Genomic DNA, 24753 nt, shown 5'->3' with positions numbered 1-24753 from the left:
GTTCTTCATTGGCTTTCCGCACCACCTAGAAAATGGGCAACGTTCGTTAGCAACAGAACAGCAGAAATATTAGATATAATTCGTAGAAATAAGTGGAGACATATTCGATCCGAACACAACCCAGCGGATTGTGCTTCTCGTGGCCTTTTACCCTCACAACTAGTTGAACATATACTTTGGTGGTCAGGGCCTAGTTGGTTAGCACACCCTGAACAGTCATGGCCTTCTAATGATAAGTTCAGACAGAGAAACGAAGGGGAGTGATCACATTGTGTATTAACAAACTTGATGATCCACTGTTGTTGCTATGCGGAAAAATTTCATCTTGGTGGCGCTTGATACGTATAATCTCTTATTGCACTAGATTTCTCAACAAGATACGCCGCCGTCAAGAACCTTGCATTGAGTCATTCCTATCTACAAATGAGCTCAAACAAGCCAAAAACCAAATAATAAAAAGGGTGCAGCAACACGCCTTCGCTAAGGATATTAGTCAATTGCAGAATTTACAACAACTTCACTCCAAATCGACGCTTATTCGTTATTCACCATTCATAGATCAGTCAGGCTTACTCCGGGTTGGTGGTCGCATAAAACATGCAAATATAAACTACAATATAAAGTTCCCGATCCTGCTACCCAAAGATGCTAATATTTCGCTACTCATCGTAAGACACACACACGAAATCAACATGCGTTCAGGTGTGGAGGCAACGTTCGCTCTTGTTCGTCAAGAATTCTGGATTTTGGGCTGCAGAAATTTGGTGAGAAAAGTAGTATTTAGTTGCAAAAAATGTTTCGAACAGAGAAGAGCTACCAGTGCTCAACTTATGGGTAATCTGGCGTTAGCAAGAGTTCAGCCCAGTCGTTGTTTTCTACATTGCGGGCTTGATTACGCGGGCCCTGTGCGCATTAAATATTCAAAGACTAGAAACCCAAAAACTGGCAAGCCTTGGTTTGCCATATTTGTCTGCCTCTCGACTAAAGCATTACGCATAGAATTGGTGAGTGACTTAACAAGCGATGCCTTTTTAGCTGCTTTCCGTAGGTTTATTGCACGCCGAGGAAAACCCAGTGACCTCTATTCAGATAATGGCACCACATTTCATGGGGCAAAGCGAGTCCTAAACGAACTCCAACAGCTGTCAATCTTTAATGAGAGTCGGGAAGAGGTTGCTCAATCATTGGCAAACGAAGGCGTCAAATGGCATTTCATCCCACCCTCAGCACCACACTTTGGAGGGCTTTGGGAGACGGGAGTTCGCTCTATTAAATTACATTTGAGAAAGGTAATTGGAGACAGCCTACTTAGCTTTGAAGAATACAGTACGGTATTATGCCAAATCGAAGCTATTTTAAATTCACGCCCTCTGTGCAGCATATCTGATACAGATCTCGATCCTCTTACTCCGGCTCATTTTTTGATTGGCGAACCCTATACTTGTATTCCGGAGCCATCTTCGTTAAATAGACACATTAATCTGAAACAGCATTGGCGTCATCTGCAAGCTATGGTTCAAGGCTTCTGGAAACGCTGGCACACAGAGTACTTAACCTCCTTACAGCAGAGGAGTAAATGGCAACAATCCACGGCTAACATCGAAATTGGAAAACTGATCGTATTGAAAGAACCTAATCTCCCACCATCGAAATNCTAAAATCCCGTATATGCAGTCTATTTAGTCGTATTTTAGATACAGGAGTATACCCACATGGATGGAAGCATGCAATCCTTACTCCCGTTCCAAAACCCGGAAAAAACCCAAACTCTCTTGAAGGGTACCGTCCAATATCCCTCTTGCCCACATTAGCGAAAACTTTTGATAAAATTCTAGCCAACAGAATATGGAGGAGCTTCAGCAATAAGCTGGAAGCAGAACAACATGCATTCATCCCCAAACATGGAGTACACACTCTTACACATACATTAGAAGGACAACTGAAGTACTTAAGCAGAGAACATACGGTCGTTTTTTCAGCAGACCTGGCAAAAGCATACGATAGAGTAGTTTCTACGGAAGTAATAAAAGAAATGCATAAATGTGGACTACCGATGAATATCCTTAAGCTCTCTCTCTCCTTCCTCTCGTATCGAAGGATTACAGCCAGAGTCGACGGATACCTTTCAAAGGAAAGGAAACTAGAAAACGGAATTCCACAGGGTTCGCCTCTTTCAGTAGTACTTTATACGTTTTACGCTAATTCCTTACTAAAGCAGATAAAGAATGTGCAAGGTATTTCGTATATAGGTATATATGCAGACAATATCTTTGCAGCTGCGTCTGGAACACATGAAGAGGTCGTGCAAAGTTTGCAAAAATTGGACGAAAATATAAATAAGTGGGCCATGGACACAGGCGCCTCAGTACCCATTGAAGCAACAACAGCCCTCCATGTTTGCCGGAAAAATAATTGCAATGCCAGTTCAATCCTTATTCGAGGACGTAGAATACCTTTACAAAATAGCTTGAGAATACTAGGAATACAGTTTTCAAAAAATATGTTGTGGAACAATCATATTAATGTCCTAAAAGACAAGCTTAAGAAAGTCAACAATGTACTCAAAGTCATGTGCACTAAACGAAAAGGCCCACACATAGACACCGCAATTGTTATTTGTCGTACACTCACTGAAGGTATTTTACAACACTGCATCACACTATACGGCTGGACGTCCAACAAAAATATCAAAACACTTAATACCGAACTATATAAATGCTACAGAACAGCTTCTGGACTACTTAAAACAACTCCCATTCCCACGCTCAAAATAGAAGCGCGAATCACAGATTTTCAAAGTCTGCGGTTTAAAAATTCCTCAAATCTAGCCGCGAAATCCATTACCAATTATGAGCATCCACTTCACGATATCATCTGGAATTTTCTCGACAGAATAGTAAACGATCGTGTACCCATACACAAAACATGCAGTTTAAAAAGAATAACACAAATGCTACATGACGCTCGCATCCCTATTCCAGCAAAACCGTCTAAAAACAAAAAAGATACAACACATCTTATTACGATAGATACATCACTACACTCAACAAAAAAGATCTTAAATACACGAGAAGCATATGTCCAAAGCTTTCTTCAGATCATCAATGATACAGACCAACAATTAATAATATTTACAGATGGATCGGTAACATGCGACACCCCATCTTATGCCGTAGTGGCTCAGGAAAGGGGCGGGCAATTCAGGGTGGTCCATCAAGCTTTGCTCCCAATGCATGCGAGCATTTTCTGCACCGAACTAACTGCAATCAAATACGCAATATCCTTTGCAAGTCTTGATAAGAAAGCAATTATCTGCTCAGACAGCCTTAGCGCCCTCAATGCAATTGCAAATAAAAGCAATGAAGCCCACAGTTTCGTGTCAGAGGATACTCTAAAGCAACCAATAAAACTTCTGTGGGTCCCCGGACACACTGGAATAGTAGGCAACGAAAGAGCCGACCAAGCCGCCAAAGAATGTTTTAAGTTTCCCCTGATACCGGAAGTCCCATGCCATGCGAGCATCATATTAAGAACGACAAAGGCTCTGCAAATAGAAGCCGCAACTTCCAGGGACAACTACAACACAAAACTATCACGTAGTCAATGCATCAAATTAGCTAGGCTTCGGACTGGAACTGCCCTTTTTAACACTGCCCACATCTTCACCAGAACTCAACCACCATCTTGCTCATTTTGTGCAACAACACTCACGATAGAGCACATACTTACAGTATGCCCAAACTCGAAGATTAATAAAAGCGTTAAAAACATCCTGGATTGTAACAATAGCAACATCGAAGTAATAGAAAAAGCATTAGAAATTCATCACCTCAATAATCAAATCTAACTAAAAGCGACATCAACAATGGCACTCAATGACCTAGACGTCCGGTGCTGACATTATATTTTGCAAATTTATTTTGCAAAATATGCTGATTAAATAAATAAAATTAAATAAATTAAATAAATAAAATATTTTGTTATTACTTTCTACATATGCATTGTTCTCTATTTCTTTAAAATGTAAATATGTATGTACTTATGTGCATAAGCAAAAGACCTTTTGATATTTCACATAGTCAGACGAATTTTTAGTCTCTGTGTATCATGACGACTATCGCGACATTACCGTCGGCAAATTAATCAAAATAAATTTGTGACATTCAATATAACTCTGAGTCTTTTCATTGTTCGGTACCAGATACTAAACTGAATAAGCTGAAAAACTGCATATATATCTGTGTTCATATGGAAAAGTAGCTTATGTAAAAAGGTTAGCTTTAGTATAAATCGGCATTCGCAGCATACGATTGCGAATGACTCACTGGCGCTGAGCCGTTGAATAACTTTTGGCCAATAAACGTGCAATAAATAGTTCCGATACTAGCAAGTCAATACTCTTATTAAGTCTTATCAAAAAATTCCTTGTCGTTTGAAGAATAAAGAGAATGCCGCATTATACTAAAGCCAGCCTTTCGACATAAGCTACTTTTCCATACGAACACAGATGTATAGATGTAGTAAAACGAGAGCAGAAATAGAATATATAAATAACATCTTTTTATCGTTTTGCATAACTCTAAAAAACGCGGGGGCGGGTATAGGATACTAAACTGAATTAGCTGAAAAACTGCATACCCAATGCTTCTAAAAATTCGGAATAAAAAGTTGTAAATTCATGCAGGTTCTGCAATTCACTACCGAGTGAATTTCAATCTTATTCGCTTTGAATTCAAATTGGCAGGAGTCGAAATTCACTCGGAAGTGAATTGCAGAACCTGCCTGATAGTGATGACATTGTTTTGAAATTAGTTAATTTTCCTGAATGTGCACAAAGTTTTAAACTTTGACGTATATGGTTTTTATAAAAACTAATGAAGAAATATATCACGTAAAACATTCATTGTGAATATCGTACAAAATAAATGTGTTCTATTTACGTGAAGGCCACTGTATGTTCAAAGCAGACTTGAAGAAAGTAGAAAGATCGTTCCCACGACAGTCGGGTCTACGTAACCGGAACAACCCAGATTTATATTTGGCCAAGGACTGTCACTCCAGCAACACTCCCCAAAAACTCTTTGGGGAGCTTGTATGCTGCTACAACAACAACAAAGTAGGAAGATAATCACGTTTAGAACGATGTAAAATCTCACACATCTCTCCCAGGTTAAGTCAGAGGCTCAAATATGCTCCTCTGCAAGCTAGCGGGGAATATCTGACTTCTCTTTCAGTTGCGTCTAATTATTTTCTAGCTAGACCTTAGGGTGGTATTATCACTTGCGAAGCGAATGATTTAGGCGAGCGAACGGTTTGGAGAAGCGAATTAAAAGGAAGAGAAGGTATTAAAAGTGTTCGCGATGCAACGAACTTGCACAAGCTGGTAAAAGAGAACACTCTTAATGTATCTTTAAGTTGCGTCCGCCAATCCATTCGCTTCGCCAAACCGTTCGATTTGCCAAATTCATTCGCTTCGCTAGTGACAATACCGCCCTTATATAGACACCTTAATAGGAGTGCAAGAAATTTCGATGCGGATGAGTTAACTAGAAAACCGAAGACGGTCAAGGAATCCCCTTAGGCTCACAAAACCTCTCAATCCTGGTGAGTGCTTTCACCGGAAACTCCACAATGAGGCAAAAAAGGGTGCTGTGGACAAATCAATTTTGAGAGCGCAAATATGAACCGATTTCATGTTTCTTTGTGTTAAATAAGAGATAAATAAATTTCGCGTCCATCTATCCATGGCGATTTTTTAAAAAAGCTCTAGTTTTTTATTTATTTATGTTGAAAAATGGAAGAAAAAAATGTTTACGTTTGAATGCTTCCACTTTTTTGGAAAATACTTGAAATTGATTTCAAATGTCTGTAATTATTTGAAAAATTATTCAAAAACATTTTTCCAAAGGATACTTTTAATTAAAAGATGCATTTCATTTGTTATCTATACTAATATATATTTTGAAAGCCGTTCTTTTCTGTTCGAAAAACTCGAAAACAGCTGTACCTATATTTTTGAAATTTTGGACATCGACCCCAGACTATGCAGGGATGATAATAGATGAAAAGCAATTTCGATATATCAAGGGGGCGTGGCACCTCCCATACAAACTGAACTTTTCACACAACATATCTCTGGAAGTATTCATCGTAGAGTGCTGCAACTTAGTACAGAGATATATAATATCAACGCCAAACTCACGGAAAAAATGGGAGTTATGAAAAACGGGGCGTGGCACCTCCCACACAAACTGAGTTTCTCACACCCGATACACATTCTAATGAGAGAAATTCAGTTTGTTTGTTTTAGTACACAAGAAAATAGGTATTTCAAATTTAAAGACACGATATAGACACAATTAAAAGGTATGCCGATGGGATCTGCTGCCTCCCCAGTCATCGCCGATATAATAATGGAAGAACTTTTGGGTAGCACGATCAAGAAATTACGACGAACACCAAGATTACTTACAAAATATGTTGATGACTTATTTGCTATAATACACGCAAATGAAATACAAAACACACTTGACGCACTAAATTCTTTTGACAGAAATATTAAATTCACAATAGAACTAGGAGATGACGGAAAATTAGCTTATCTTGACTCCATTATAATCAAATGAGGAAACCAATTAAAGTTAAAGTGGTACAAGAAGCCAACATCGTCAGGACGAATTATCAACTTCTATTCTAAACACCCCAAGACGATGATAATGAATACAGCAATGCGGTGTATACGACGAATGCTACAAATATCAGATGAAACGTACCATAAAGAGATGGAGAATGAAATAAAAATATTATTAAAAAACATGGACTTTCCGGAGCACATAATAAAAACATTAGTAAAGAAGATCTAAATTAGCAAACTTATGTCCCCCATTTATCAGAGCGCTTAGCAAATTCAGACCTGCTACAATAAAGAAAAAATAAAAATAGCCCACAAGCCAACGAACACACTAAAAAACATATTTAACAGAACCAAATCAAAAATACCCATAACTGAAAAAAGCAACGTAATTTATAAAATCCCATGCAACGGAAGAAGCAACGAGTCTTGCAACAGCGTATATGTAGGCACAACAAAATCTAAATTTAAAAAAGGCTATCACAACATAAATCTGGCTTTAAACAATGTCAGAATGTAAATTTCCAAATACAGCCCTAATGGTCAATGTGCTACCAGCGGTCACTCACCGAACTTCGACGGAGAAACGATTCTCCAACAAGAGCAACACTATAACAAGCGCTTTATCTTATAAATGCTCCACATAATAAACACACCGACAAACATACGACTGAACTACAAAACGGACACTGATAATTGCGCTCACCTATATCGACACTTACTGGCAAACAAGAAAACAGTACAAAAACTCCATGTCACACGGAGCAGACATGTAATCAATGTATGTATTTAGTGTTTAATTATTGTAAATTGTCATATTATATGTATTTTACGTTTTTTGTTGTCAATAGTTTGCCCTGAAGACGGTTACCACGGTGTAACCGAAATATATTGGGAAAATTTCAAATCATGTGTTTTAATTAAAAAAATTTCTAAAACCATTTGACCACGAGCCGGCACAACTAACAAATAGTATATATCTCTATACTAAGTTGCAGGACTCTACGATGAATACTTCCAGAGATATGTTGTGTGAAAACTTCAGTTTGTACGGGAGGTGCTACATCCCCTTGATATATAGAAATTATTTTTCCTCTATTATCATCCTTTGGGGGTCTAGAGTAGATGTCCAAAATTTCAAAAATAACGGAACAGTTTTTCTCAAATTTTTCGATTAGAAAACAACGGATTTCAAAATATATATCAGTATAGATGGCAAATTAAAAACATTTTCTAATTAAATGCATCCTATGGGAAAATGTCTATGAATAATTTTTGAAATAATTGCAGACATTTGAAATTAATTTCGAGCATTCAAACGTATACAATTTTTTTTTCATTTTTTAACATAAATAAATAACAAGTAATTTTTAGCAAAAAAAAAGCGACTTAAAAAAAAATATATATATATCTATATATTTCATGATCCAATGATCGGATCTAAACCAAATTAATATGGGACCACCTCTGAGACACTACCTTTCCGTTGCAAAAAGAATTATTGAAATCGGTTGACGCGGTCCAAAGTTATGCGGTAACATACATAAAAAAACAAAAAAAAAATATATATATATTCCGACGAACTGATAACCTCCTCCTTTTTTGGAAGTCGGTTAAAAATCAAGAGCTTTTTTAAAAAATCGCCACGGATAGATGGACGCGAAATTTAATTATCTCTTATTTAAAAACAGAAACATGAAATAGGTTCATATTTGGGCTCTCAAAATTGATTTGTTAACAGCAACCCTTTTTTCCCCACTGTGAACTGTTCGATAGGTATTAAGGGGCGTGGAGAATCAGTCATCTCAACATTTTCTCTAAAGCTGTCCAAGATTTTGAGGGACTACGGGCTAGACACCTTGTACTCAGCAACATATATGAAACTAATGAAAAGACATCAAATGCGGCTTGAAAATTTTATCAGAAAATAAGGCTGCAATCAAATGGTTTCAATACCGGCGCTGTTTCCTGTAGAGACGAAAACGGAAATCTGATGTCCAGAGTACATTTGAGATATGGAGCCCGGCGGCGCGTTTAAAAGAGCTCAGACCCCAAATGAGAGAAACAATTAGCAAAGTTTTTTGGTCCCAACCCAAACCGACAAACGGTTTTAGTGCAAAATAATAGGAACCTATATTTGGCATCAAAATATCATGCTTTTTTTACTTTTGAGTGACCTAATTGCAAGTGAAGCTAGGAGATCCGGCTTTAAAGTGAAATCAAAAATCATCTTTTGGTATGCGCAGTCATCTTTAGAGTAACGTCTTTTAGACCGTACCTTGAAATGAAAACAACGGCTTTCAAAATATATATCAGTATAGATGGCAAATTAAAAACATTTTCTAATTAAATGCATCCTATGGAAAAATTTTTATGAATAATTTTTTAAATAATTGCAGGCATTTGAAATTAATTTCGAGTATTTTAAAAAAAATTGGAAGCATTCAAACGTAAACAATTTCTTTCTTTCATTTTTCAACATAAATAAATAAAAATCAAGAGTTTTTTTAAAAAATTGCCACGGATAGATGGACGCGAAATTTAATTATCGCTTATTTAAAAAAAGAAACATGAAATCGGTTCATATTTGGGCTCTCAAAATTGATTTGTCCACAGCAACCCTTTTTCCCACTGTGAACTGTTCGATAGGTATTAAGGGGCGTGGAGAATCAGTCATCTCAACATTTTCTCTAAAGCTGTCCAAGATTTTGAGGGACTACGGGCTAGACACCTTGTACTGCATTTCCTTAATCCTCAGCAACATATATGAAACTAATGAAAAGAGATCAAATGCGGCTTGAAAATTTTATCAGAAAATAAGGCTGCAATCAAATGGTTTCAATACCGGCGCTGTTTCCTGTAGAGACGAAAACGGAAATCTGATGTCCAGAGTACACTTCAGATATGGAGCCCGGCGACGCGTTTAAAAGAGCTCAGACCCAAAAGGAGAGAAACAATTAGCAAAGTTTTTTGGTCCCAACCCAAACCGACAAACGGTTTTAGTGCAAAATAATAGGAGCCTATATTTGGCATCAACATATCATGCTTTTTTTTACTTTTGAGTGACCTAATTGCAAGTGAAGCTAGGAGATCCGGCTTTAAAGTGAAATCAAAAATCATCTTTTGGCATGCGCAGTCATCTTTAGAGCAACATCTTTTAGACCTTACCTTGAATTGTTAAATGTTACTTTTTATGCTGTTTTTTGACAATGCAATGATAATACATATTACCCTTAAAATGGTTACATGTTTTGGGAAATTGCTACCTACATTGCATATTATTTCCACTATTGGTTAACGATTGGGGTAATATCTTTTGTATATTCTGCTGTTGCTGAGCAAATTGCTCTTGGCTAATACTGTTGCATGCTGTTGATGTAACAGTTGCTTGTTTTGAATATAGACCCATTTGAATTGGCGGCGGTGGCTGCGATTGTTGTTGCTGCATAGGCAGTTGAGAAAGAACTTGTTGTTGAATCGGTTGTGTTTGGTTGATTCCTATCGCATATGTTGACTGTAGATTTGTAAAAGGTTTCATACTATGAAGCTGCGGTAAAAAGTTTCCAGTTCCCAAATTGACAAATCCATGCTGTGATGTTGCTGGTTGCACGTAAACTACCTGAGGTTGAGTTTCTCCAACTGAAATTTAGTTTATATAGAAAAAAATAGTAAGTTATAATATAAATATAATGTAATAATAAAAATAGTAAGTTAAAAAATTGAAGCAATCAAATAGTAACTTCACCAAAAGGCAGCAGCACTGTTTTGTTATCATAAAACGTAAGGTAACAACTATTTAATATAATATTAGGCAGAGTAAATTTTTTTGTACATCTAGCACCAGTAGTGCTACCTTTAAAATGTTTCAAATCTAACAAACTTATGCACTTACTTTGGCGCAATGCCTTTTGGAATTTTTCGTACTCAACATAGTGCTTGAGACGTAGTTCGTCTTCCTCTATCAATTGGCGCTGCCTCAGTAGAAGAAGTCGCTGATGTTGGTTCGTTCTTAGCCGCAAATTGCACAGTTGGTTCACCAAGGAGTCAAGGTTGTGTTTGATATCCTATAGTTAAAAACGAGATCAATTCAGGCCGACCCGTAAATATGAAATAACCTAACAATTCTTACAGATTGAATCACAGTTGGTAGCAATTGGGGATGGGTAGCAGCTAAAGAAACTGGCTCCTCTGTTGTTGCGGGCATTAGTACAGAAGCATCTGAAACTTGAAATTTAAAATTCCGTATACAAAATACCAAACAATGTGTAATTAAAAAATAAAATGTATGTACACCAATGCGATAGCGATAGTTCTTTATTTTTAACATCGCTCGAAAATCTGGGCTATTGTTGAATCGATAATTTGAATGAAAAAATATACATATTTGATATTTGTGAAGTTTCCATTGTTTTTGGTTTTTTGGCAAACAATTTTTTATCAAGTTCTAGCGACGACCAACGTTAGCAACAATATAAATTTGCAGATTCCAAAATAGAAATCGAGACCGCTGATGCCAATTTGGCACGATCAATATTATTCGAGTCGTTAGCGTAATAGGTGCATACTTTTGTAAACGATCGGCAAAGAACGCACTACTCGGATAAAATTTTCTTTAAACTGATTAAGCAACCCTGTTTTTTCATTTAACAACATTACGCTTCAAGTCGCTAGTTTTTACTGACCTACCTGAACTCAGATTTGTTGTTGCGTTTCATGTATCTCGCAACTTTACCGAGTGTTCTTTTGTAGCGCGGTTGCAAAAGAATGCACCTAATAATAAGGGTTATTATAACATTAATATTGACGCCACCAATAGCGCGCTGGTGTGCGAATGTTTTGAGAAATAATGGTATTCTGTTTCAACATACTTTCAGTACTAGAATATGTGGATGCCTGCGATTGCTGAGCCACAATATGCTGCTGCTGCGTAGCTTGCTGTGGTTGGTTCTGAGATTGTTGTTGGCTTGGAACCTGCTGCTGATGAACTTGAGTTTGCTGGTTGTGAGCTTGTTGATTCGGAGCTTGCAGTTTATTGTGAGTAATTTGCTGGCTCTGATAATGCTGAAGATTTTGAACTTGCTGTTGGTTTGCAATGTGCATTTGTTGATTTGCAATTTGCTGTTGCATTTGAATTTGCTGTTGATTTTGCGTCTGTGCATTTGTAGTTTTCTGTTGATTGTTTGACAGCTGCGACGGAAGTGTTTGTGTCTGTGGTTGATTCTGATTTGGTACTTGCTGAGGAATTTGCTGGTTTTGCACACTGAGAGGTGCTTGCTGCTGCTGTGGTGGGACGCTTTGATTAACCGGTGACGGTTGTTGCTGCTGTTGCTGAGGTGTTTTCAATTGCTGTAAGAGTTGTTGTTGTAATAAGTTTTGTTGTATCGGACTGAAGCTTGTAAGGACGTTTTGCTGTGGCTGCAATGTTGGTGTAGCTGCTTGCTTCTGCAAAAGTAGCTGTTGCAAAAATTGTTGCTGTTGTAATAACTGATTAGGAATCTGTTGATGCAAATAAGTTTGCGGAGCCGGAGCAAGCTGTAACTGTGTAAGATTTTGTTGTTGCAGTGATTGAGGGCATATAAGTGGTTGCGCCGAATTAGTAGTATTTATACTACCACTAACTGCGTTAGTTATAGCAACATATTGTCCCGGAATGTGAGAAGCTTCGGTCGGCGTATTAACGAGGCTACCTTTAGTTTGACTAACGGTTTGTTGAGCAATTGCCTGCAAATCAATACGCAGTTTTTGCGATTCCATCCCAATTGGAGGAGTCGTTGGAACATCGTTATTATTTCCACTGCCTCCTCCACCCTTTTGCTCTTGAACTCTACTCACACTGAACCGCGATATTTTTCTCGCATTACGCTGGTCCTCAGGGGGTTTAATATTTGTAACTTGGGCTGATGTGACGCCTTTTGCCTAATACACAACATAAACGAAAAAAGAACATAATTAACTTTGGCTTTCCGCTGATCCTTTATAGTAAACTGTTAAATACCTTTAATCTAAAACCTGAGTATGCATCCAAATTGCAGTTTTCAGTTAAATTTTTGATTGCTATTTACCGTGGTTTTTTCAATTGATACTTGATGCGAAATTTTGGTATTGGGTGGAGAAAGTCATTGAGTACTTTTTGAATATTTTTAAAATTTATTTGTTTATGCATATAAAGATTAAAGTTCAATCAATGGTATATTATTCGCTTTGTTCGAAGACCTTTTGCCACCTTTCGACAAGCTTCATAATTTACCGTTCGTACAGATTTATTGACTCGTCTCAATATAACTTTATAACACACAAGGGGTTTCTAATAAAGTGAAATAAGTTGTCTGACGTTGCAATGTCAGGCGATTATGATGGATGTGACATGACATTCCATCCCAAGTCCAATACTTTACGAAGTGTCGCCGAAGATGTATGTGGTAGCATGTTGTCGTTTTGGAAAACACCTCGTTTGCGACGTGTGTTTCGAATGATATAGTCGTTCAAACCTCCCAATATCCGACAATACTCCTCCGAATCGATAATTCCGTTCGTTGGTAGGAGCTCAAGAAACACCAATTACTTACAATCCCACCACACTAGGAGTATATTCTAATGAAACTGTCCTTTCGAAGTCGTTTGAGGCGCATCATGACGCTAACGATGCTACCAAAAGTAGAGAATAATTCTCTCAGACTGCCACGTAACGCAAAAAATATATAAAATCAAAAGAATTATACGAAAATCAGCTAACGAATCCATGCCAACTTGCAAACCACCAAAAGAAAGAAACTCCCCCGTTTCGTTCAATAGCGAAATAAGCAGGTTGATAAGCCTAAACAACAAAGCCTAAAAAAAGCTAAAAGAGAGAGGAACTTTCACACGAGTTTTAAGCTATAAAAGAGCATGTGCACAAGTAAGGAGGGCATGCGAACAAGCAAAACAAGATACCTGGAAGAGATACGTTAATTTATTAAACCCAACTATCGACACAAAAAACTTATGGAGAAAGTTGAAAACCATTAAATCTCATAAAACACCAAATTTTCCACACATTTTTGTAAATAATAAAGTAATCAATCACCCACAGCAAATAGCAAACAACTTTGCCACTGTATGGAGTTCGATAGGATTAAATAGACAATTCAGTCCTGAACTAGTTAAGAGAAGGCAAATAAACATTAACCAAATGCAAGAAGGTAACAACGTAAACAACTACATACTAGAAGAAGTAACGCTTATAGAACTAAATCTAACACTAAAAGGCCTCAAAGGCACCACGCCCGGTCATGACAAAATCACCTATAGGATGATCAAAAACCCTATAGGATGATCAAAAACGCTTCACCTTCCCTTAAAAATCGTTTATGTGAGTTATACAGTCAAATTCTTAGAACAGGAGTATACCCTCATGACTTGAAACATGCCATACTAGCGCCAATACCAAAACCTGGAAAGAATCAAAATAGAAGCGAAGGTTATCGCCCTATATCCCTGTTACCAGTTCTGACTAGTTCTTCTAGAAAAGCTATTTTTGAAAAGACTATGGAAAGTGTTTAAAACCCGAATAATAAGCATTCAACATGCCATGTACATACCATCTACAAAATAACAAACACTGTAGAATTTCAAAGTAAACTATTTTATACATTTCAAAAGATTTATAAAAATTTTAAGCAATGTTTGACCACAGACATATTCAAAAACTGCTCATCAATCGGACAGGCTTTTTATATATGCGTACATGTGGAAAAATTAATTCAAATTACTTGCGACAAAATCAAAATTTTTTCTTATAAAGTTATTTTTTCACATTGTTCCTACTTTGAGCTCGTGTCATGATTGAAAATATGCATTTCCATCAAAAATTCTTTTTGGTTTGGATTAGCTGGATATTTTACTATGTATTTGCGTAATTACTTTTTCAGAATTCGCTAACCCGTTTTTACTACTTTTGGCCGCTATAGTCCCATTGTGCGACCGGGGCATCGAGATGAACCTTCTGTATGAAAATCTGACGCGCTCGAGTAAATCCAAAGACAATTTTTTTTTGCATCTTCAAGAAGACGCCATGAGCCTGCTTCACATCTGAATCGTCAGATTATTGAATGGGAGGTTCGTTCGGGCCCATTTAACATCCCTTATGAATATCTGACGCGATCGAGTAAATTTTTTTGTCAAGCATTTTTGACTCTTCCGTACGCCCAACCCCACCATGCAAACCGGCAGATTGGCATATATCCGTCATCAGAAACACGTCCGTCACTACCAAATCTAACGCGCTCGAGTTAATCCATGTAACTGTTTTTTTTTTTTACATTTTTGGAAGCCTGTCGATCCGCCACCCACCGCTAGAAGGAAAAACATCACATGACCTTTTTTCTTCCCATCACATAATCTTCAAAATCCAATAGGTCAAAATGACGCTCGAGTAAATCCCGATTTAGCATCGTGGGCTCCTCTACTATAAATTTAACAATATTATAATGCGCTATCTATCTTGCGAAGTGAAAAGATGGCACACTTTCCGTAGATACCCAACACAACTAAACCTTTTAGAATACAAAAGAAGAAATGCAATTTTTCGCAGAGAAATGAGGCAACAAAAGAAAATCAGTTTTGAATATTTTGCAAAAACAATTAACGTTAACACATCACTACAGAACACATAATATTCAATAACAGCAATTTAATCTCCTCAACATTTAATTACTCATCCCTAGCTAATAGCTCACCATTTTGCCCAGAACTGGTCAGAGTACTCATTTCCGGATCAGTACAGACAAGCAAAATCTCTGCAACAAGTTCCCAATCAAACTACCCCAAAAAGTCCAAGGGAAATGGAAGCCTAAATAACAATATACGAACTGCTTTGTACTTTAAAAACAACCAAAGTGAAAACACCCGGTTTCGATCGTATATCATACAACATGATTAAGCACCTAAACAAAAACAAGACTGTTGATACTTTACAACAACGTATTTTCCACAGGTGGCATCCCTCAAAGCTAAAAGCAGCCACTATCATCCCTATTCCAAAACCTCAAAAAACAACCAACTGGCTGGATCGTACCGTCCCATCTCGCTAATCTCGTGTCTTTCGAAATTAGTTGAGAAAATAATAGACACGCGTTTGCTCTGGTACACGGAAAAGATGAAGCTCGTCTCATCCAACCAAGTGGTTTAGACCTGGTAAAGGATGAATTGACGCTCTGCTGCACATTGATTCAAAAGCTCTGTAAAGACGGAACCACACATCAATCTTATCAATTGACTTTGAGAAAGCATTCGACAGGATATGATCCCACGTTATCCTAAAAACCCTACACCAATGGAAAGTTGGTCCAATAATTTTTGGTTTTGTAAAAGCATTTCTCCGTAAAATCCGTGTAAGAGTAAACGGCATCTACTCTAGCCTTTAACCCTTGGTCAATGGTATTCCGCAAGGTTCACCCCTTTCAGTTGTTCTATTTTCCATAGCTTTTAATGAACTCAATTCAATCCTCTCAAATAATAATCGCATCTGCATATACGCAGACGATTTATAAATCTATGTAATATAAAAAAAAAACCGAATCCAAACAGGTTCTCGAGAACACCCTTAACGAAATTTAATGGGTAGTATCGATACTTTTTCCCTGATACTTTTAGAGTATCGATACCATGAGCTCGATGCTAGAATGAGTACTCAGTATCGATACCAAAGTCTGAAATTTCGACCCATTCCCATTGATAAAAATATTAAAAAAAAAACACTTTAACAGAAGAAAAATTAAAAAATAACAGGTTCTGTGTCAACTTTGTTTTCAACCGAAACTGTGCATGTAAGCATTACTCGGTTTTTTTCATACGCATTATTTCGCTTTTAAATCGAAAGTATGCATATGCATAATTTCGGTATTTTCCCATATGCATTATTTCAGCTTTCAACCGAAACTGTGCATGTATGCATTACTTCGGGGTTTTCATATGCATTATTTCTGTGGTCAACTGAAACTGTGCATGTATGCATTACTTAGTTTTTCACATATGCATAATTTCGGTTTTCAAAGTGTGCATATGAATAGTTTAATTTTTTTTCAAATTACTTCTACTTAGTAACGGTTATAATCACTAGGCCAAAGGCCGCCCACGCAAAAATAATTCCACCCCCCTTTTCCATCAACACAGAAAGGAGAACTCTACTTAGTAAGGGTTATAATCCCTAAGCGGGGCCAAAGGCCGCCTACGCAAAAAGGTATGCGCAAAAATACTTCCGCCCTTCTTTTCCGGCAAAACAGAGAGGAGAATTCTACTTAGTAAGGGTTATAATCCCTAACCGCGGCCGAAGGTCGCCTACGCAAAAAGTAGTTCTGCTCAAAAATGCTTCCGCAACTTTTTTCTGGTAACATAGAAAGGGTAATTCTATTTGTAAGGGTTATAACCGCTAAGCGCGGCCGGAGGCTGCCTACAAAGAAAGAAGTTCGTTTTCATGTATGCACCATTTCGGTTTTGTCATATGCATTATTTCGGTTTTGAACCGAAACTGTGCATGTATGCATTACTTCATTTTTCTGATATGCATTACTTCGGTTTTGAGTCGAAACTGTGCATGTATACATAATGTGACCAACCGTATTTCTGTCGGAAGTACAGTAGCTCTATTTGAGCCGTTGTACTTTGTACTTCGGAGTACAGTCCAATGTACTTCTTTACAATGTTTTGTACTACCCAAGGCACAGTGAACAGGGAGTATCAGCAGAGCAACTTATTTTTTTTTTTATTATTATTCGGCCTCTAAAATGTCAAATATTTTTAATTTCTTCTCACAAAAAATATAAATTGTCAAAATCTTTTTGCATGTGAACCTTTTCCCCATGCAAAACAAGCATTGAAAAGCAACGTTTGGGACGTTCAACTAAAGATGCCTTTATATGAGGCGATTTTTTGACAGGCGATAATCGCCTGCAAAAGTTGACTTGCTGTCTACTTTGAGACATTTACACGAGCGATTTTTTTGAGCAATGTTGAATCGCCTAGAAAATCGTCTCCTGTAAATGCAGCATAACTCCGCAGCACAAACGCTGATTACTGGGCCTTAAAAAAGATGTCTAACAAAGAAAGTCGCACCAATTTCTTTCCAAATTTAATTTTTAGTTTTTACTCAAAATCAGAGCATTTTTTGACACTTTAGATAAGACAAGCAACAACAAAATACACAGATGCTTTCCATTTCCAGACAACCGGTCAGGTACGAGCATGATTTTTAATTTCGACCAAACTCAAATACATTGTTTGTTGGTCCAAATAATGAGACACGTATTTTTTCTTTTGTCTCGGAAAATTTTTTCGGCCGAATTAAACGCGATTTTGTTTTTGNAAAACAAAATCGCGTTTAATTCGGCCGAAAAATTTTTCCGAGCCAAAAGAAAAAATACGTGTCTCATTATTTGGACCAACAAACAATGTATTTGAGTTTGGTCGAAATTAAAAATCATGCTCGTACCTGACCGGTTGTCTGGAAATTGAAAGCATCCACATAAATGTTGTTTTTGCTCGAATACCGGTTTGATATGCCTTGGTACTACCTTTTAAGTTTAAATTTCGAAAAATTTCAAAAGGTTAGTCATCTCAGTTAAAAAAGGTACTCATATAACAACACATAAATTATGACTTTCAATCACTTCACTTCTCTAGCTGATAAATTTCATTATAAATGGCTTTCAATCACTTCACTTCTCTAGCTGATAAATTTCATTATAAATGGCTACTCAATCACGAAAAATTAAAAGGTGTTAGAGAGCTTAAAATTTCTGTGGCGAATCTTACTTGCTCCTGTGGATATTCAGAAACGACAGTATCGATGCCGTAGTACAAATTTTCTCATCCGGGCAACATATTAACCATTTCCTTACTAACGAAATTGCATAATGCTTCGAGTGGTTTTGATTACTTACACCAGGCTGAGGTTGAACGACCGACTAAATTTACATCTCGCAAACTAGACTCTTATAAATACTTATCGTAATTTTTGAGTCTGGGGAGAGTTCTCGGCTTTCTCTAACTCGCAAAATAATTTTGAAATAATCTCACATTTATTTAAAACACTTCGTCGGCAATGACTCTTAAGTTTTCCAGCATTTCAAAATCATATATGTACGTAAAATTGAAAATAAAATAATTAAATTGTTCAAAAACATTGTTCCCAGCATACCACCGGAGTCCGATAATAGACCGAAAAGGGGGCTTTACGGTTATTCAAAATGTTCTTCATTTTGTTTTTAATTAATAAGTATTAAAGATTTTTCATTTCTTTATAAAAAAAACGGTAAATTAAAAAATTATTTATTCGTTTATTCGAAAACGACGATCAGTTTCTTCTTGTGAAAATTTGTTTTTCAATTCAGACTAAAAAAAAAACAAGATAACAAAAAAACCACTTTGACTCTCACTCCTTATTCGGAGCGTTCCGAAAACATTCATTCGAGGTGTGCCGGAGTGCTCCGACGACGCTCTTTCAAGGTGTTGCTGTGGGCGTCCTTTTTTACTCCATATTCAGAGTGCTTTGTTCAATGTAAAACTTTAAAAATTTTTCCACGAAAATATTTAAAAGTGGCCTAATGATTTTTAAAACTGAAATGTTCGTGCAAAGTTTCAGATCGATCACTTTAATTTGATTACGATTAGTAGATCACTGGGAATAAGCGCCTTGTCTTAGAATAATAAATAGTATAGATTTTTAATTGATAAAATTTATTTGTTGAATTTGTACACTGTTCCCGTTTTTGTATATTCTGCTTTTACCATCTTCTCATTACTTTCATACTATTTTTGGTTTTCGGTTTATGCACTTCTTTGAGCTATGAATTAGTTGGTCACATTATGCATACAATTACTTCGTTTTTCTCATATGCATTACTTTGGTTTTCAAACGAAAGTGTGCATATGCATAATTTCGGTTTTTCTAACATGCATTATTGCGGTTTTCAACCGAAACTGTGCATATATGCAATATTTCGGCTTTTTCATATGCATTATTTCGGGTTTCAATCGAAACTGTGCATATATGCATTATTTCGGTTTTTTTCGTATACATTATATCGGTTTTTTCATATGCATTATTTCGTATGCACAGTTTCCATATGTAAAATTTCAGGGTGCCACTCGTGCTACTTAGGTGTACATGGCGTGCGAGTAACATTATTTTTTGCTCATTTCTCATACAACAAATCTTTGCTCACTCATTTCACCACTCATCCTTTATTTATCCATCGATTTTTTTCATTAGTAACTTGAGTTGTCTGTAACAGAACAGGCTTTAGCACAATTGCAGGAATTTGACACAGAACCTGTTAGTTTTTTAATTTTTCTCCTGTTAAAATTTGATTTTTTTTTCATAAAATAAACCTGAATGATTAATTAATTTGTCAGAAACTTTCAGTACTATCGGAAAGTGATGTACACACGGTTTATCGAAAATTTTGTTAGCTTTCATTTGTCGTATTCCATTTTCAGTTTGTTAAATTAGTGTGAGATATAAGCGACTAAGTGGAACCACCTTTTGTTTTAAGCTAAATAACGGTAAATGGAAAATATCTCGAAAACGTATCCATAGAATAAAAAATTAATTCGATTTTTAGAATCAACAGGCGATTCTACATACAAATTGGACAGTGGAGACTGGAGAACAAAAACCAAATTAAAATTAGTGATCCAGTGTTATTGTACGTGGCATATTAAAAGCAAGACGTTGAAAATGTTTCAAATCGGAACTACGCGCACTTTTCATATAACGGTAAATTTCAGAAATGCTGAAACTTCGATATTTCGAAATTAAAGGACGCTAATTTACTCAAAATTGAAATTCACAAAAATCGGTTGAAAAGAAAAAACATTATTATATGATTTTGGAAAAAGAGAGCTGGTACCGCCAACTTACATATAACTATAACCACCGGGTATTTAATGTTCGGCTTTGTCCGAGCTTAGCCTTCTTTACTTGTTTAATATTAAAATTGCTAAAAAATTACGCTGCATTAATCAACAAATCGGGGCTAATATTTCTATTGTTGTTCATTTAAACGACGCAACTATATAAACTTTGTAATCAATAGAAAAAATGTAAAAGGTCAACGAAAGAGTGGCAAAAGAACTAAAATGTATGCTTCTTTAATATTTTGATGAGCTTTATTGTATTTATGTATTTATGTAAATGGTTTTCTTGTAGTGGCTTTATCGAAATTATTAAACTAAAAAAAAAACTTTTTACTACATATTTTCTCGCACATATGCGTTACTGTTTTTATAAAACATTTAATTTTAACTTCACATAAAGTTTCATTATGCTCAAACTTTCCGCCTGGAAGGAATACAGATTGTTTTGACACTAATTTGTTAAAAAAAATGTACGAGCTCTATTCACCTTGAACAAAAAATGTGGAAGTTGCAAGAAATCACAAAATTTGGAAAGTTCTTTTCCTCTCCTTTCTCGCATATGAGGACGGATTTCCTCAAAGGATCCGCAAGCTTTTCATCAATGGTTTTTGCGAAGCGGCGCGTATGTCTTTGTAAAGTTATGGTTACGTTGCAGGATAAAAATATAACCCAAATTGGGGCTGCTATTGTTTTTGATATTACTTACTTTTATTTTCACAATTTATAATGTAAACAAATTTTGACATCTGTCGTTGATGCATACCGCCTCCTATGGCGGGATAAAAGCCGATTTTTACCGACAAGGATAGAATCGCAATTTGTGGAGATCGCCGAAAATTCTGATAAAATTTTAGCGATAGCGAAATTTAGAATCCGGCTTCCATTTTTATATTTTGCGGAGGGAAATCGTAAATTAAAAAATTCGTATTCCACAATAGGGGTGATCATTTCTTAGACAATTTTTTAGTAGCTTCAACAAAATAGGTCCACGCAGGTCGTTCCAAATCGTTCATTGAACCTAAGAAATCACAACCCTTTATTGATGCTCTTATTTGTAGGACATGGAAAATTCTTGCTTGTTTCCTTTTTGTGCTCAGACTAGGAAATTTTATCATTACATAAGAAAAACATTGCCCATTTTTGTCTAACATCTTATTTCATAGGGCCCCGAATTATATATGCATATACAAATGTGAATTTACGGTATTCTGCCCTCGCACACCCGAAAAAAATATTAACAAGACTTTTAGGACAGAATCAGCCGCACTTGATATGCGTAGGTTGAATAAGAAGATGGATAAGCGACAAGAGGTTACTTAGATTTTGTTGCTTTTCCATTTTTTTTCTTACAAAAAAATCGTGATAGAAAGCTCAATAACATTGCTAAAAGGAAGCAAAAAACAAAACCGACTTCAATTCTCATAAAAATTTAACTTTATCGTTAATTTCTTCATGATCCATCGGATTTAAATCAAATTGGTATGGGACCACCTGTGAGGTAACCCCTTTCCATTAAAAAAAAAACAACTATAGAAATCGGTTAACGTGGTCAAAAGTTATGCGGTAACATACATAAAAAAAAAATCAGACGAATGATAACCTTTCTCCTTTTTGTGAAGTCGGTTAAAAAATACATAATTTTCTGAGTGAAAGAAGCAAGCTTTCTCCTCTTGTGTACGATAGAACGACACTTTTGCACCTAACCTCAACAAGTGTTTTCTTTTAATCTGCATATACATACTTCTGCAGATTTTCAAATCATTTAATTCTTCTTGAATGAAAATTTTTGGCTTTGTACACGCTATTCTTTTGAAATCACTGTCACTGCTCACTTCATTGAAGATTTCATCGAATTATACGTCACTGATCGAAAGAAATGTAGGAATATATACTTCCTCTAAATGCGTTAAGGGTCTTCTATCCAATTTAAGTCTGGATAAATAACTTTTAAACGATAACACTGCGAAAATTAGCACAGCAGAAGTAACAGTCAGCAAAGTCATATTTGGTGAATCCCACGTCAACTCACAGACATTTCAATGACTTATTGGGATTTGGTTAATCTTCTGTGTAATCAAAACCTATATTATGAAAAATATTACCATTAAATATTTTTTGAAAATTTAGAAAAATGGCGGTTACACAAGACTTAAAGATTTTTGGTACTATTTTTTTAAATCGTTATAACTTTTTTTTCATTCATCCGATTTAAGTTTTTAATACCAGAAATTATTCACAAAATAATTCAACTTTACAAAGCAAGATCCCTCGTTTACAAAAAAAAAATTAATTTCTTTTAAAAACCATAAAAAATAAATGTCGCCATTTTGAAAATATTGGGTCTTAAATTCTCTAATTTTTTTTTCAAATGTAGTCCCAAATGTGGCACCCTGAAATTATGCATATGGAAACTGTGCATACGAAATAATGCATATGAAAAAACCGAAATAATGCATACGAAAAAAACCCTAATAGTGCATATATGCACAGTTTCGGTTGAAAGCCGAAATAATGCATATGACAAAAACGAAATAATGCATATATGCACAGTTTCAATTGAAAACCGCAATAATGCATATTAGAAAAACCGAAATTATGCATATGCACACTTTCGTTTGAAAACCGAAGTAATGCATATAAGAAAAACGAAGTAATGCATATATGCCCAGCTCCGGTTCAAAACCGAAATAATGCATAAAACAAAAACCGAAGTAGTGCATACATGAAAACGAACTTCTTTCCGCGTAGGCGGCCTTCGGTGCTTAGGGATTATAACCCTTACTAAGTAGAATTTTCCTTTCTGTGTTGCCGGAAAAGGGGCGGCGGAAGTATTTTGGCGCAGATCTTCTTTCTGCGTAGGCGGCCGCGCTTAGCGATTATAACCCTTACTAAGTAGAATTTTCCTTTCTGTGTTGCCGGAAAAGGGGCGGCGGAAGTATTTTGGCGCAGATCTTCTTTCTGCGTAGGCGGCCGCGCTTAGCGATTATAACCCTTACTAAGTAGAAGTACATAATTCATAGTAGAAAAAAAAAACGAAATTATCCATATGCACACTTTCGTTAGAAAACCGAAATAATGCATATAACAAAAACCAAAATAATGCATACATGCACAATTTCGGTTCAAAACCGAAATAATGCATATGTGAAAAACGAAGTAATGCATACATGCATAGTTTCGGTTTAAACCCGAAATAATGCATATGTGAAACACGAAGTAATATATACATGCAGTTTCGGTTGAAAAGCGAGATAATGCATATGAAAAACCCGAAGTAATGCATACATGCACAGTTTCGGTTGAAAACCAAAATAATGCATACTAGAGTGCCAGTTACTGTCGAAATTCGACAGTTTTTCTAGTTTTAGAAGCCTTGGAGAGGTTTTCTAACTTAACACGTAGCAAAACTTATACGGTACAAATTAACTAATCGGAAAATCTTCTGCTAAAACGTAACAACATTTTTTTTTTATCTGAGAAGGTATTTGGAGAACTTCGGCAGGACTTGGAATTGACCCGATACATTCAAGTTTATCGATAAATTTCAATGATTTAATACATATCGATAGTTCGATGAATTTCAAGAACACTAAAATTCGATAACTCAACAAAATTCGTTAACTCGACCAATTTCGATAACTGTGAAATTCGATGGCTCGATAAATTTCGATAACTCAAAAATGTAAAAACTTTGGATACCTTTATAAATTTTTACTTTTGACATCTCCACATTTTTCGAAANAAATACGAAGTAAAACAAAATGCGAAACGCTTGAATTGAACAGGTTGCAAAAACAACCATAAAGAAATATGGAAATTTATAAATGACGATTTTCATCCAATTTCGAAACTATAAAAACTCTCCTCATCTAAAGAAAATTACCTTTCCAACGGTGTTTTTGGTTTTGAAATGGGTAACTTTACCTTGGTCTTCATCTTTGTTTTTATCTTTCACATCTTTGCTTATATCCTTTTCTTTTTCTATTCACGTAGATGAGATGAGGTGCGATGACGTGATAAGATGTGACGTGATTTTATGTGATGTGATAGGATGTCATGTCATGTGTTGTCATATCCTTTGATGTCATGTCATATGATGTCATACCATATGATGTCATATCATGTGATGCCACGTCATGTAATGCCATGTCATGTTATACGATGTCATTTCATGTGATGTGAAGTAATGTGATGTCATGCCATATAATGTGATGTCATATCATATAATG

General features: G+C 36.1%; 1 protein-coding gene across 6 annotated transcripts in view; it reads right to left on the bottom strand.

Moving 5' to 3' along the window:
* Wnk (Wnk kinase) overlaps positions 1-24753 on the bottom strand; it is a 202527-nt gene that overhangs the window by 22088 nt on the left and 155686 nt on the right. For 5 of the 6 annotated variants that reach the window (XM_017609208.1, XM_017609212.1, XM_017609214.1 and 2 more), the window contains 4 exons: positions 11500-12547; positions 10761-10855; positions 10524-10695; positions 9902-10270 (listed from right to left, as the gene is read on the bottom strand). In XM_017609208.1, coding sequence (XP_017464697.1) covers positions 9902-10270; positions 10524-10695; positions 10761-10855; positions 11500-12547 — 1684 coding nt within the window. The remainder of the gene's footprint in view (positions 1-9901; positions 10271-10523; positions 10696-10760; positions 10856-11499; positions 12548-24753) is intronic. The other variant, XM_017609210.1, reaches the window with a different exon arrangement.

Source organism: Rhagoletis zephyria, unplaced genomic scaffold (genome assembly GCF_001687245.7).
Source record: "Rhagoletis zephyria isolate East Lansing unplaced genomic scaffold, Rhagoletis_zephyria_1.1 Rzeph_scaffold_00202, whole genome shotgun sequence".
NCBI classification, from domain to species: Eukaryota; Metazoa; Arthropoda; class Insecta; order Diptera; family Tephritidae; genus Rhagoletis; species Rhagoletis zephyria.
This window is presented reverse-complemented; position numbering and strand designations above follow the sequence as displayed.